The 14,096-nt window shown below is 35.6% G+C and overlaps 1 protein-coding gene across 1 annotated transcript in view; it reads right to left on the reverse strand.

Annotated features, from left to right (window-relative positions):
* Nucleotides 1–14,096, reverse strand: part of LOC150101953 (piercer of microtubule wall 1 protein) — a 122,562-nt gene continuing 108,466 nt past the window's right edge. The window contains exon 6 of the mRNA XM_090400908.1: nt 1–207. Within this exon, the coding sequence (XP_090257034.1) occupies nt 139–207 (69 nt within the window). The 3' untranslated portion in view covers nt 1–138. The remainder of the gene's footprint in view (nt 208–14,096) is intronic.

Genomic DNA, 14,096 nt, shown 5'->3' on the forward strand with positions numbered 1-14,096 from the left:
CACTTTGATTTTATTATTATTAATTTCAAAATACAAAAATTAAAAGATATAGATGCAAAAATATAGAATTATTTCTTGATACTCAGGCTGAAAATACTTTGCAGATAGATCATTATGGATGTTTTGCAAGAAGTGTTCTTAAACTCGACTTCGGTTAATAGCAGTATTCAAAGAACGATTTCTATACATGCCACATTTGAGAAGGTGCTACAAAAAAAAAAAAAAGTTACTTAGAACTGACACATTTTACATTAACTAAAATAGATATGTTATCTTACATTCTTTATTTATTTTGAGAAATGTGCACTGATTGCATAAGAACTTAAAGCCAAAATATGCAGTCAAATTGTGTTTACGATTTGGATACATGAGAAAGATTACCAGTCAAAGGATTATCAGCATCTTTATATCCTTTGCAATAAGTGATACAAAAGTTTGATACTAGGTAAAATATGTGAAAAACATTAAAGCCTACATTAACAGCATCTGTAATAGACTGTTTATATACCCTTTTAAACAAAATTTCATTTAAAATGAATTTCTCTATGGTGTACCTAAGGATCAAATCTAAGGCTGGAGAACTCCATATAACCTTTTAATAAATGCAGAGAACATTGAAAAAGTTTCAATAATGAAATACCATAGAATGGATTTAATAAAGAAACGTGTAAAACTTTACTTCACTGTCTTAACTTAAACAGGTCCAATGGTGTACATCTATCCCCTTTGTGAGGGATTGTACTTTTTAAATCACCTAAAATCTTTCCTAAAATCACCTAAAACTTTATTTTATCTGTATATATATATATATATATATATATTTTTTTTTTTAATAAGTTAAGAAATTATTGACCTTGTATAGTTATCTGACATTAGCTACTTATGTGGTGCATTTTAGAATTGTCTGTTAATGTTTAATTGTGATTCTGTGATCTTGTATTGACAATACCTGTGATACTAGGTGAAAATTCTATGCTAATAAAGTTATTTAGGTGAGTTTTATTCCAGTTTTATATTTCTTTCAATTACCAGACATATAGCAATGTTTTGGGAAAATCTAGAGAACAGCAAAGCCAATAATAAGGGTAGGACCTGCTGGATTTCTGTTCAGAACATGGACTAGACATAACTTATACTATGTGCATAAGTAATGTTTGGTGCATAAATTCACATGTTGTGTGAATTTATGTACATGACACAAGAAATAAGAGAAGTGTGACTATATTGTTGATAATATCTTTATGCTGGATAAGGATACTAGAATATACAAGAGATTTGGAATAGACAGGGATCACTATTTAGTTTTGAGCAGGATAAAGATAAATTTATACTGAAAAGAAAAGAAGATACAAAGGTTCTACTAAGGATGAAGTGGAGAAAGTTTTCAAGGCATTCGAAAGGTAGCTGACACAACAAAAAAAGGAAACATTGGTCCTTGTTAGAGATCTACACAGCAGAATAAGAAATGATTACCAGACATAAGAATGTTTTTCGAAATCTGAAATCTAGCAAGTATAGCAAAGCTATACCTGCTTGATTTCTGCTCAGGACATGGACTAGCTATTACTAACACCATTTTTCAACATAAAAATGTGCAAAAGTCACAAGGAGAGAAGATGCATGGAATAAGAAAAGTTTCATTCACTATGTTATTGTCAACAGTGATGTTTTCCAACTGGCCATGACAGAAGAGGCTAGCCTGGTTGGCCAAGTGGTTAGCATGTCTGCACTCCAGCCAAAAGACTGCAGGTTCGAATCTTGCCATGGGCATGGGTGTTTGTGATTGTCATACTAACTCTGTGTGCATCTCTGACCCTACCACTTCTAGCAGAAGGCTTCACTCCCAAAACTTGGTGAGGTACAGGAGTGACTATACAGCCTCTACAGATGTCAAATGTGAAATTTTTTATATGACACAAGTGTATACAGAGGATGTTAAATAGGAAGCGATCACCATTTAGTGTTGAGCAGGGTAAAATTGAACTTCATATTAAAAAGAAGGGTGTGTGAGAAAGTTTTGAAATGAATCAAAGTTGAACAGCTATCAGATGTGAACTGTACACATAAATACACAAACATTATTCAAGAAAAACTGAAAGAATTTAAAAACAAGAACCAAAAATTGGAGATAAAGTGACATACCCTAAAGAAAACTTTGACTGATTCAGCCTGAGAGGCACATCGTGAGGTAATCTGCAATGACAGAAAAATCACTTTGGACTCTGGAAGTTTAAAAAGGCAGTCAATGAAAAGAAGAAAGCATATCAAAAGTTCCTGGGAAGATAGTCAGCTTGTGCTCTTAGAGAATACAGAGAAAAATGAAAAAAAGCAAAGCATTGTGTGAAATTATTATTATTATTATCATTCAGTGGCAGAATTAGCTGTGTTCTCCTACCAGGATCTTGGCTAACTAGCCATCAGTCATGCTTGTAGCATGTTGAGCACAGTTAAACCTGGGATGGATTTACGTGGTGGGCTTGCAACCTACGACACGGTCAAAAACTCTGATGGAACTGATATAGATGGCAGTGCCAATATTTCGGTGTAGTCCGGAGGACCATACCCAGGAGCTCTTAGTATCATGCCTCCACATTGACCCCCCGGAAACATGGTGTCATAATGAGCCATGGCAAAGTTGATTCTAAGCAAAGAGCTGGCAGAAAGCTATAAAGTACATCTCCCAAGACGTTATGTGGCCAGCATGGGAGATGTTAGAACTGCAATGACATCTGCTGTTTCATCATTGGCGGAAGAATGCATACATAAACAGCAATGTGAAACAACTTGCAGGTGGAAGATTCTGAATACAGATCAATGGCTGACAGAGTGAGCCAAGTTAGCTGGCTATTGCAGATGTGGAAGAGCTTGGGGCCTCACCACGTTACTATCCTCTATCCTATAGTTGACCATGAAGAAACGGAAATATTTTACAAGCTATGCTTTGGAAGTCTGAAACTCTGCAACGTCCCAAGCTGTAAATAGTTACAGGGAAGAAGACACTGAAACTGTGATTAAAACGAGCGCTGCAAGTGCACTCTATGATGATGTCAACTTAAATACGAAAGGAAGGTTGTGTTGGATTCTGAATGAAGAGAAAATAAAATTATTAATACTCCTTTCAGAATCCAACATAATCCACCATATCAAAGGCTACATTTGTAGATATTATTTAATGTAAATCTCTTGTTATAAACTATTATACCTTTGAGTTTTTTTTTAATTTAATTATTTAATCTAGGATATGTATTAATAATGAAAGGACTCTGTATAAAAATAACGTTCAGATTATTTTATTTATTTCTATATTAATAGTAGAAGAATTTGTGTTCATCATATTTAATTTTATATTATTTGAATTTAAAAATATCCTTTTATTTAGTTTCTGTATGTAAAAGTAAAATGTTATTATAATGCTTATACTTATGTACTGCTCTAATCGTTGTCATGGACACGGAGTTAAAAGTAGAAAGCGCGAGCGTGGTAACGTGTGATTTATGGATGTGAGATGGAATTGACATGAGCTAAACGGTGAGAACAAGTTTTGGTGGGAAAAAGGAGTGAAGGTATATAAACGGAAAGCAAGAGTAAACAGGGGCAGTCAGTCAGTCAGTCACTAGAACCAGGGACTGAGTACAGTTGGAGCACTCAGCACAGTAACGGCACTCAGAACAGTACAATAGAGATGAGGAAAGAATTTATTAGCAGCATGGAGTTAAGTAAGAGGCTGTAGTACAAAGAATTAAGTGCTGTAATCAGATTACGAAGGATCGAGATGTAAATTGACAACTCAGAATAATGATATGGAATTCTGAAGTTAATGTTGAATTCCAGAGCTTTCGAGGAAGATTAGTGGAAAGCTGATTCTAATGCAAAGTAGTATAGGAGGAATAAATGAATTTTCTAGTGTGTGTGTGTCTGCATTTGTGATGTGCTGAGATTAAAGATTAAGTTAATTTAAAGAAGATTACTTTTGAATTGTGTAGCTCCAGTGTAATAGTTAACTAAAGTTTTAAGTGTGCTTCAGTGAATAATATGTGCAAGGATTTATTCCGGTAAGAACAGTTGTACTTTATAGCATTTTAGAGTGAAGTTATAAGAATTAACTTCTCCTGTCAAATCCTAACATTAACTGTGGTGTTTATGCTGAATTTAGCCGAAGCTTGAAGATTAATAGTCTTCCCCCCTTAAAGTAATAACTACCTCTTGACTGAACTATGTGTTTACTGACTAAGGGATAATTAGATAATACAATTGTTAAAATATTTGCTGTGAATTTCAGTGATGTTGAACTTTAGAACTATCTTTTTTTTTCATTAGGGAGAAATTAGATTTAAAAGCTCAGTGTGTAATACTAAAAGTTAAAGGAATGTTATGTATAGTCGAACTGAGTTAATTTTCAATTACCTTGTATCCAAAGTATTCTTATGTATATATTATATAACCCTGCATTAAGTGTTTTATTGATTTCAATTTGTTTAGCCTGATTCTTTTCCACTGCACCATTCATAGAATTATCGGACCTAGTGGGAACCTTAAATGTTGATGTAAAACTCGGCCTATATATATAAAAAAAATTAGAGTGCTGAAGTTAATTAATATTTGATTCTACTATTTAACATAAACTAATCTGAATATAGGGTGGCGCAGTATAATAGAAATTTCCCTATATTTGGATTAGTAATCAACATACAATTAATTAACCTTAATAAGAACAACGTTAAAACAAAATGGTGGATCAAAAGACAGGATGGATGATCCAACAAAATGGCGCAGTCAGCAGGATGTGATTTCTCTAAAATAAGTTAAGCAATTGAATAAATTTCATGTGATAACAATAGAAGAACTGATACCAGAAACCTTAAATGTAAAATTAAACAAATCACTGTGAATTGGTTGTGAATCAGAGTCAAGCAAAGAAATAAGTAAATTTAGATTTTAGAATTGAAATTGTAGTTAAGAATTTAGTTTGATAGATTATTATGGCTGTCTCATCTAACTCAAAATTGGAGGACAGTGAATTTTTCCGTACAGTGAACCCACAACAGGTCTTTCCTCAATTCTTGGGAGAAGAATCAGATGATGTACTATATTTTTTTCTTTCGTTGAAAAACTTAGGAAAACAACAAATTGGACTGATTTTTAGTTGCTGATTTTACTCAGAACGAAACTAACAGGCAAAGCGAAAAGCTTCCTACATTCCTCCCCAATTCTAGCGCCTCCGTAGCGCAATTGGAAGAACGGCGGTACATTGCGCCCTTCAATTGGAATGGGCCTAAGTTCGATTCTCATTGCGGCAGGAGGAATCTTTATCTGCATGATTTCAATCGAAGGTGAGTTAGCCGATCTCATACAGGGGTAGCAGGGTTTTTTCTCCCAGAAACTTGGGTTTTTCATCCTGCATACAGACAAATCGGCCCTTCAGAACATACGCAATTTACAGACAAAAAATACTAGTTGTGGTGGCCGGTAGATGGCGTTGATGGAGATGATTCGTAGTAGAGGTTTGGTGTAGTGGTTGAGACAGCTGTAGGTGTCCTCCCGCGATGAGTCTTCGGACTCCTTGGAGGTGTCGGGAATAATAATAATAATTAAACCTCAGATTACACAAAATTTAAAGAATTGCTAATCTTGGAGTTTTCTTATAAAAAAGGTCCCATCCAAACTTTGATGCAGTTTTACAAATGTGTGCAAGGTGATAAGCAAAATGTAACCAACTACTTTAATAGATTGTTGATCATTACTCGATCCATAAAAACCTCCCCTGAGGGGAAAAAACCTCATCTGGAATGGATTACCTTCCAACAGTTTAGATTTGGATTACATGACAAATTAAGAGAAGTAATCTACAAAAAGCGAGCTAAAAACTTGGAAGGGTGTTATAATTTAGCCAGGGAAAGAGAAAGGATAATAGAAGAAATGACCGAGGTTTCTTCCATGAAACAATTGTTAATGCAAGACTGCAATATTGTAGTCCCCTCCTCTTCAATTCTCAAGTGCAATTTAAAACGCTCTCATGACAGCGATACTGATTATCAAGAGCTCCTCAATGGCAATAAAGTCTTACTGAATAAAAAAGCATGGATAGAGGATCATCAGTGGTACAGAGAGAAGGGAAGGGAAACCCTTATGTCAGATATAAAACAGACAACAGATCCTGAAATGATTAAATATGCTAATCATTATAAAGGAAATGAACCAGATTTACTGAGTCATAATACCTACGAGATGCAAACTGTAACAACTACAGAAGTGAGGGGGAAACTATCCTTATCACTTGTACAAGGATTGGTTGAGGAAATCATGTGTGACATATTGCTCGACACTGGAGCTCATGTGTCCGTCATTCCTTTTTCCTTGGCAAGAAGGTTCATTGATAAGTTCCCTGATAACACTACCCAGTTACAAAGTCCTGTGAAAATAATTGGAATTACTAAGATAAGATGTTAACAATTTTGAGAGTGAAAGCAAGACTCTCCATACCCTGTTTTCCTGTGGATTTCTCATACGATCTCCTTGTTCTCCCGAGGTTGCTGACACAAGTGACCAAATCATTTGGGGTCTTGATTTCCTACAGAAAAACCAATTCATATGTGATTTTACCACAGGAACTATATCACTATGTGGAAAGAAGTATCAACCAAAATTTAAGACAAAAGATGAAAGCGGAGCACGTAAAGCTCTAGAAATAGAAGTAATAAATTCCAAGGAAGAGTTAAGTGTTAGAAAAGGGAAGTTGTTACTCGATGCCACCAGCTCATCGAGGTCTGAACAAGATAAGATAGAAATTGAAGAGTTTAATAAATTTAGTTTAATCCTTTATCCAACTGTGAGCAAACAAAGTTTGCACCTGAAAGTATCTTCAGGACTGGGGTAAGGTGATACAACACCAGGGCAACTCATTGCAAAGGTGGAGAAAGCTACCAACACTCCTGTCTCAGTATCTCCTCTAATGCAAAACACATCTCCTTGCGGATATGTCTAATGTTATGCATTAAGGGAAGGGCCACTACCCAGACTAGTTTCGACCTTTATTGAGGTCTCTTCAGTGGGAGCCAGGCCCAAGCTGAGATACCAGGCAGAAGCATTCGCAGGTCATCTCTACCTATAGGAGTTGCCAAATGGTGTGCCACCCTTTTTTAATAAATTACTCTGGATTTAGAGAAAGATGTTGAAAGTTTATTTTTCACTTGGTTAGAGTATAATAAATTTAATTTAATTTAATAAGAGATAGGAGTGTTGGTAGCTTTCTCCACCTTTGCAAGAAGTGCCCTGGTGTTGTACCACCTTACCCCAGTCCTGAAGATACTTTCAGGCGCAAGCTTTGTTTGCTCACACTTGGATAAAGGATTAAACTAAATTTATTATACTCTAACCAAGTGAAAAATAAACTTTCAACATCTTTCTCTAAATCCAGAGTAATTTATTAAAAAAGGGTGGCACACCATTTGGCAACTCCTATAGGTAGAGATGACCTGCGAATGCTTCTTCCTGGTATCTCAGCTTGGGCCTGGCTCCCACTGAAGAGACCTCAATATGAACTCCCATTCTACCTCAATAAAGGTCAAAACTAGTCTGGGTAGTGGCCCTTCACTTAATGCATAACATTAGACATATCCACAAGGAGATGTGTTTTGCATTAGAGGAGATACTGAGACAGGAGTGTTGGTATCTTTCTCCACCTTTGCAACGAGTTGCCCTGGTGTTGTATCACCTTACCCCAGTCCTGAAGATACTTTCAGGTGCAAACTTTGTTTGCTCACACTTGGATAAAGGATTAAACTAAATTTATTATACTCTAACCAAGTGAAAAATAAACTTTCAATTGAAGAGTTTATTCATTTGATGTTCTAGCATTATCCTAGTATTTTTACCGAGGATATCAGTTCATTGTCCTGCACTAACAAGGTAGAACATGCTATCCAGATCACAACAAACTCATCTGTGTATGTTAAACAATATCAGACCCCACTTAAATACATGGATAAACTTCAGACACTGCTACAAGACTATGAAAAAGCTGGCATCATTGAAAGATCAGATTCCCGATGGAACAGTCCCTTTACATTGGTGGAGAAGCCTAATGGAAGTCTGAGATTTATACTGGATTTACATGAGGTTAACAAAGTCACCAAGCCCATTGATTTCCCTCTATGCAACATCGAAGAATTGTTAATAGGTCTGGAGGGAGCACGATACTTCTCAAAATTAGACCTGAACTCTGGCTATTTTCAGATTCCCCTTAGGTAGGAAGACAGGAAATACTTTGCCTTCACCACACGATGGCAAAAGTATCAACTCTGTCGACTTCCTCAAGGAGCCAGAAACTCAGCCATGAGTTTTCAGTGTCTGATGAACTCTGTTCTCTCAGACATGTTGGGGAGGGGAGTCATATGCTTCCAAGATGACTTGTTGATCTACTCTCCAGATTTAAAAACACACAAAGAAATCCTACTGGGTGTTCTAAACAGGATGAGCAAGGCACAACTCTCTTTGAAATGCTCAAAATGTCAGTACTTCATGAAGGAAGTTGAGTATCTGGGGCATGTTGTAAGTGAGGCTGGAATAGTCCCTACTCAAGAGAACGTCACTGCCATATTATAGGCGAGAATTCCCACGTCTGTAAGACAGGTTCGGGGGTACTTAAGAATGGTAAATTTCTACAGAAAATTCATTCCTGAGTGCTCAAAATTGATGGAACCTATTGTAAAATTAACCAAAAAGGAAGTGAAGTTTTCTTGGGGGGGGGGGGAACAAAAGTATGCATACCAATCCTTGAACCTGGCCTTGACTAAATCGCCTGTCCTCACTTATCCTAAACTTGGAAAACCATTCTACATTTCAGCGGATGCCTCCAATGGCTCCATTGCATCCATCATAGAACAAAAGGAAGAGGAAGAATTTAGGCCTATTGCTTTCCTCAGCAGGAAACTCTCATCCTCTGAAAAGAATTATTCAGTCATTGAGAAAGAGACACTGGCAATTGTGCATTCCCTCAGAAAGTTTAAGTATATGTTGTTGGGACAGAAAGTCATCCTAAGATCTGATCACAAACCTCTATCTTTCCTATCCTCCCAAAGGATTATTTAATGGGCTCTGGAGGTACAAGAGTTTCAAGTTGAAATAAATTACATCCCAGAAAAAAAGAACGTAACTGCAGATTACCTATCCAGATCATTAGACACTGAGCCAGAGGAGAACGACTGTTCAGATAGTGGAATAATCAACTTGATACACAAAACCGAAGGGATGGAAGAAAACAAGAACAAACCCCCATATCTTCAAAATAGGGAAAAATCCATCATTGTAGAGGCCCAAAGTATGGAAGGGAGTATATCAAAAAGCTTTGAAAGGTGAGAAACTCACAGGAGAACATTCGTTTCTCCATACATTACACATAGACAATGATGGTCTTCTGTTATCAAAACAAGGCATCACTGGAAAATGGAAAGAAAAAATATTAGTTCCGACAGTTATGATCCCTTGGGTGCTACATACCTTTCATGACGCGGATTTAGTAGGTCTTCAGGGTTTCTTTAGAACCTGGAATAAAATAAAAGATAGATACATGTGGAAGGGAATGCGGGAGGATATCGAGGCTTATGTGTCCTCATGCCTATTGTGTCAGAAAAGATCAAACCATGGTGGAAAATCCCCCCCTCCAGCCTTTCCTCACCCCCATGCGTCCTTTTCAAGCTGTAGCAGTGGACATCATTGGTCCTCTTCCAACTAGTTCGAAAGGAAATAAATATATATTAGTTATGATTGACATGTTCTCCAGATTCCCAGAGGCCACAGCTATGAAGGATCAAACTGCACAAACCGTGGCAAACAAACTATTCAAATTAATTATCTCCAGATATGGAACCCCCCCAAACTCTCCTTTCAGACCAAGGCTCAAACTTCACAGCTGAAGTCATGCTTCAGTTGTGCAAATTGCTGAAAATAAAAAAGCTATTCACCACTCCTTATCACCCCCAAGGCAACAGAATGTGTGAGAGAATGAACAGAACCCTCAAACAGACACTCTCTAAACTAGCTAGCAGTCAAATATCGAACTGGGATAATTACCTCTCACACACCCTCTTTGCATGTAGAACTGCTCTACATGCAGCCATCAAAGAGGCCCCAGCTGTTGTATTATATGGGTTTGAGGCATTGTTCCCCAGTGATTTTCGTAGCTCGAGAGCAAACACAGGATTCCCAGACATTGATGAATATCTAAATAATCTGATAATGGAAAACAAAATTGCATATGAGTTAGTGGCGGAGTCTAGTAACAACAGTTCACAAAAGGCAAGGGCATGCGCAAACAGATTAAGGAGATATAAGGATTTAAAACCAGGGAACCTAGTCCTCCTAGAACAACAACCTAGCAACAGGAAGGGAGGTAAACTAGGGAAGAGTGCTGCAGGACCGTAAGAAATTATCGAAAAAAACATCCCCGGTGAACTTCAAGATAAGAGAGACATCAAGCCGAGGAAAAATGTTTACCATTCATTCAGATAGACTAAAGTTATTTAAGAACAGACCTGACTGACTGGTCTGTCTTGGGGACTCAATAGAAAGGGTATTGAGAAAAAAGGGGAAATCTCCCAGAACAAGTAACCACTGGAGAGGCACTGACGAGATTAAGCATATGAACCCAAGGCAGAAAAGGTCTAATACTCAAGAAAGAGACGAACAACCTGTCCCAGATGACCAATTTTCTAGTTATAGATATAGGACTTATGCTACTCAAGATCATAAGAATGACAGAGCTTTAAGTAAAAATAAAAAAGGGGAAGAATGTATAAGTAGTAATGCGACAGGCAAATTTGTTCAAACTAGATACTACCTAAGACCAAGAAAAAGGGTAGTAGATGTCTGATCCCTCCACCAATGGACCTTATGTGAAAAATTTTTCTTTAAAGAAAAATTTTTCAGAGGAAGAGTGGGCCTTTGTTGGATTCTGAATGAAGAGAAAATAATATGATTAATACTCCTTTCAGAATTCAACATAATCCACCATATCAAAGGCTACATTTGTAGATATTATTTATTGTAAATCTCTTGTTATATACTATTATTCATATAATTACCTTTGAGTTTTTTTTTATTTAATTATTTAATCTAGGATATGTATTAATAATGAAAGGACTCTGTATAAAAATAACATTCAGATTATTTTATTTATTTCTATATTAATAGTAGAAGAATTTGTGTTCATCATATTTAATTGTATATTATTTGAATTTAAAAATATCCTTTTATTTAGTTTCTGTATGTAAAGGTAAAATGTTATATAATGCTTATACTTATGTAATGCTCTAATTGTTGTGATGGAGACGGAGTTAAAAGTAGAAAGCGCGAGCATGGTAGCACATGAGTTATGGACGTGAGATGGAATTGACATGAGCTAAACGGTGAGAACAAGTTTTGACGGGGAAAAGGAGTGAAGGTGTATAAACAGAAAGCAAGAGTAAACAGGGGCAGTCAGTCAGACACTAGAACTGGGGAACTAGGGACTGAGTACAGTTGGAGCACTCAGCACAGTAACGGCACTCAGAACAGTACAATAGAGATGAGGAAAGAATTTATTAGCAGCACGGAGTTAAGTAAGAGGCTGTAGTACAAAGAATTAAGTGCTGTAATCGAATTACGAAGGATCGAGATGTAAATTGACAACTCAGAATATTGATATGGAATTCTGAAGTTAATGTTGAGTTCCAGAGCTTTCAAGGAAGATTAGTGGAAAGCTGATTCTATTGCAAGGTAGCATATGAGGAATAAGTGAATTTTCTAGTGCAAGTGTGTCTGCATTTGTGATGTGCTGAGATCAAAGATTAAGTTAATTTAAAGAAGATTACTTTTGAATTGTGTAGCTCCAATGTAATCGTTAACTAAAGTTTTAAGTGTGCCTCAGTGAATAATATGTGCAAGGATTTATTCCGGTAAGAACAGTTGTACTTTATAGTATTTTAGAGTGAAGTTATAAGAATTAACTCCTCCTGTTAAATCCTAACATTAACTGTGGTGTTTATGCTGAATTTAGCTGAAGCTAGAAGATTAATAGTCTTCCCCCTTTAAAGTGATAACTAACTCTTGACTGACTATGTGTTTTCTGACTAACAGATAATTAGAGAATACAATTGTTAAAATATTTGCTGTGATCAGTGATGTTGAACTTTAGAACTATCTTTGTATATTAGGGAGAAATTAGATTTTAAAGACTCAATGTTTGATACCAAGAGTTGAGTGAATGTCATGAGTTGTTGAACAGAGTTAATTTTGCATTATCTTGTATCCAAAGTATGTTTATATATATATTATATAACCCTGCATTAAATGTTTTGTTTTATTGATTTCAATTTGTTGTTAGCCTGATTCTTTTCCACTGCACTGTTCATAAAATTATCGGACCTAGTGGGAACCTTAAATGTTGATGTCAAGTTCAGCCTATATATAAAAATTAGACTGCTAAAGTTAATTAATATTTGATTCCACTATTTAGCATAGACTAATCTGAATATAGGGTGGCGCAGTATAATAGAAATTTCCCTATATTTGGATTAGTAATCAACATACAATTAATTAACCTTAATAAGAGCAACTTTAAAACAAGATGGTGGATCAAAAGACAGGATGGACGATCCAACAGTTGGCATCTGATATTCCTCGTTTGAAAACAAGAAACAGAATTTTGAAAATTGGAACGTGAGAACATTATATAAACTAGGGAATTTTGACAACCTTATACAGGAAATAAAAAGACTTAAAGTTGATGTGATAGGAATTAATGAAACAAGATGGCCTAACATGGAAAAACTAGAAAAAGATGGATTTACATTTGCATATTCTAGTGGAGAGAAGCATGAATATGGAGTGGGTTTCATGATTAAGCAAGACATCTTTAATTGTGTAATGGGGCTGTGTCCCATAAATGAAAGAATAATACTTATTAAATTAGCTGCAAGGCCTTTTAGCATCATAATTATCCAGGTTTATGCCCCTACGACAAATCACAATAATGAAGAAATAGAAGATTTTTATAATAACTTACAAAAATCTATAGAATATGTAAAATCAAATGAAATACTCATAGTGATGGGTGACTTGAATGCAAAGGTTGGAGAAGGGGAAGAAAATCCAGTTGTTGGAGAATTTGGACTAGGCGACAGAAATGAAAGAGGTGAGAGATTGATACAATTCTGCATTCAAAACAACTTGTGCATAATGAATACTTTCTTTCAACATCCAAAGCACAGACTGTATACTTGGACAAACCCAGATAACTCTATAAGAAACCAAATAGATTTCATAATGATAAATAATAGATACAAAAATAATATAACCAACATTAAAAACATACCCAGGTGCTGATGTAGGTTCAGACCATAACCCTGTTGTGTCCACTTTAAAAATTAAACTAAAAAATATTTCTAAAAACAATCATACTGAAAGACTTGACTTCACAGCTCTGAATATACCTGACAACATAATGGTATTTAACTCAGAAATTAGGAAGAAATTACATCATGTAGGATATAAAACAGAAGACAATATACTTTGTAACACAGGAAATTGAAAACAGGTGGTCAAATTTTAGAAGTGCAATATATAAGACAGCTAACGAGGTTATCCCAAAAATTAAATACAATAAGAAAAAACCCTGGATGACTGAATCAATACTAGAACTTATGAATGAAAGACAAAAAAAGAAAAGTACACAACAGTATATAATACTCAGTAAAATTATAAAAAATGAATGCAGGAAGGCTAAAGACAAGTGACTAAATGAAAAATGTAAAGAAATAGAGGAATTGGACAAGAAACACAATAGTAAAGAAATGCATAAATCAATCCAAGCCCTGACAAATAAAAAGAAAAATTTCAACCATAATCCTTGTATAAAAGATCAAAATGGAAAAATGCTACTTGACACACAAGATATCATAAAAAGATGGAAATAATATGGAAAAGAACTGTTTGACTCTGATCGCACAGATGCACCAGATATACAAAATATGGATGGTGAACCAATTACATATGAAGAAATAGAATACGTTCTAAGTCAAATGAAAACAGGTAAAACACCAGGCCCTGATCAGATCCCCATT

This window comes from Typopeltis vanoorti, chromosome 11 (genome assembly GCF_054136105.1).
Source record: "Typopeltis vanoorti isolate ZY-2024b chromosome 11, IOZ_Tvanoo_1.0, whole genome shotgun sequence".
Taxonomy (NCBI): domain Eukaryota; kingdom Metazoa; phylum Arthropoda; class Arachnida; order Uropygi; family Thelyphonidae; genus Typopeltis; species Typopeltis vanoorti.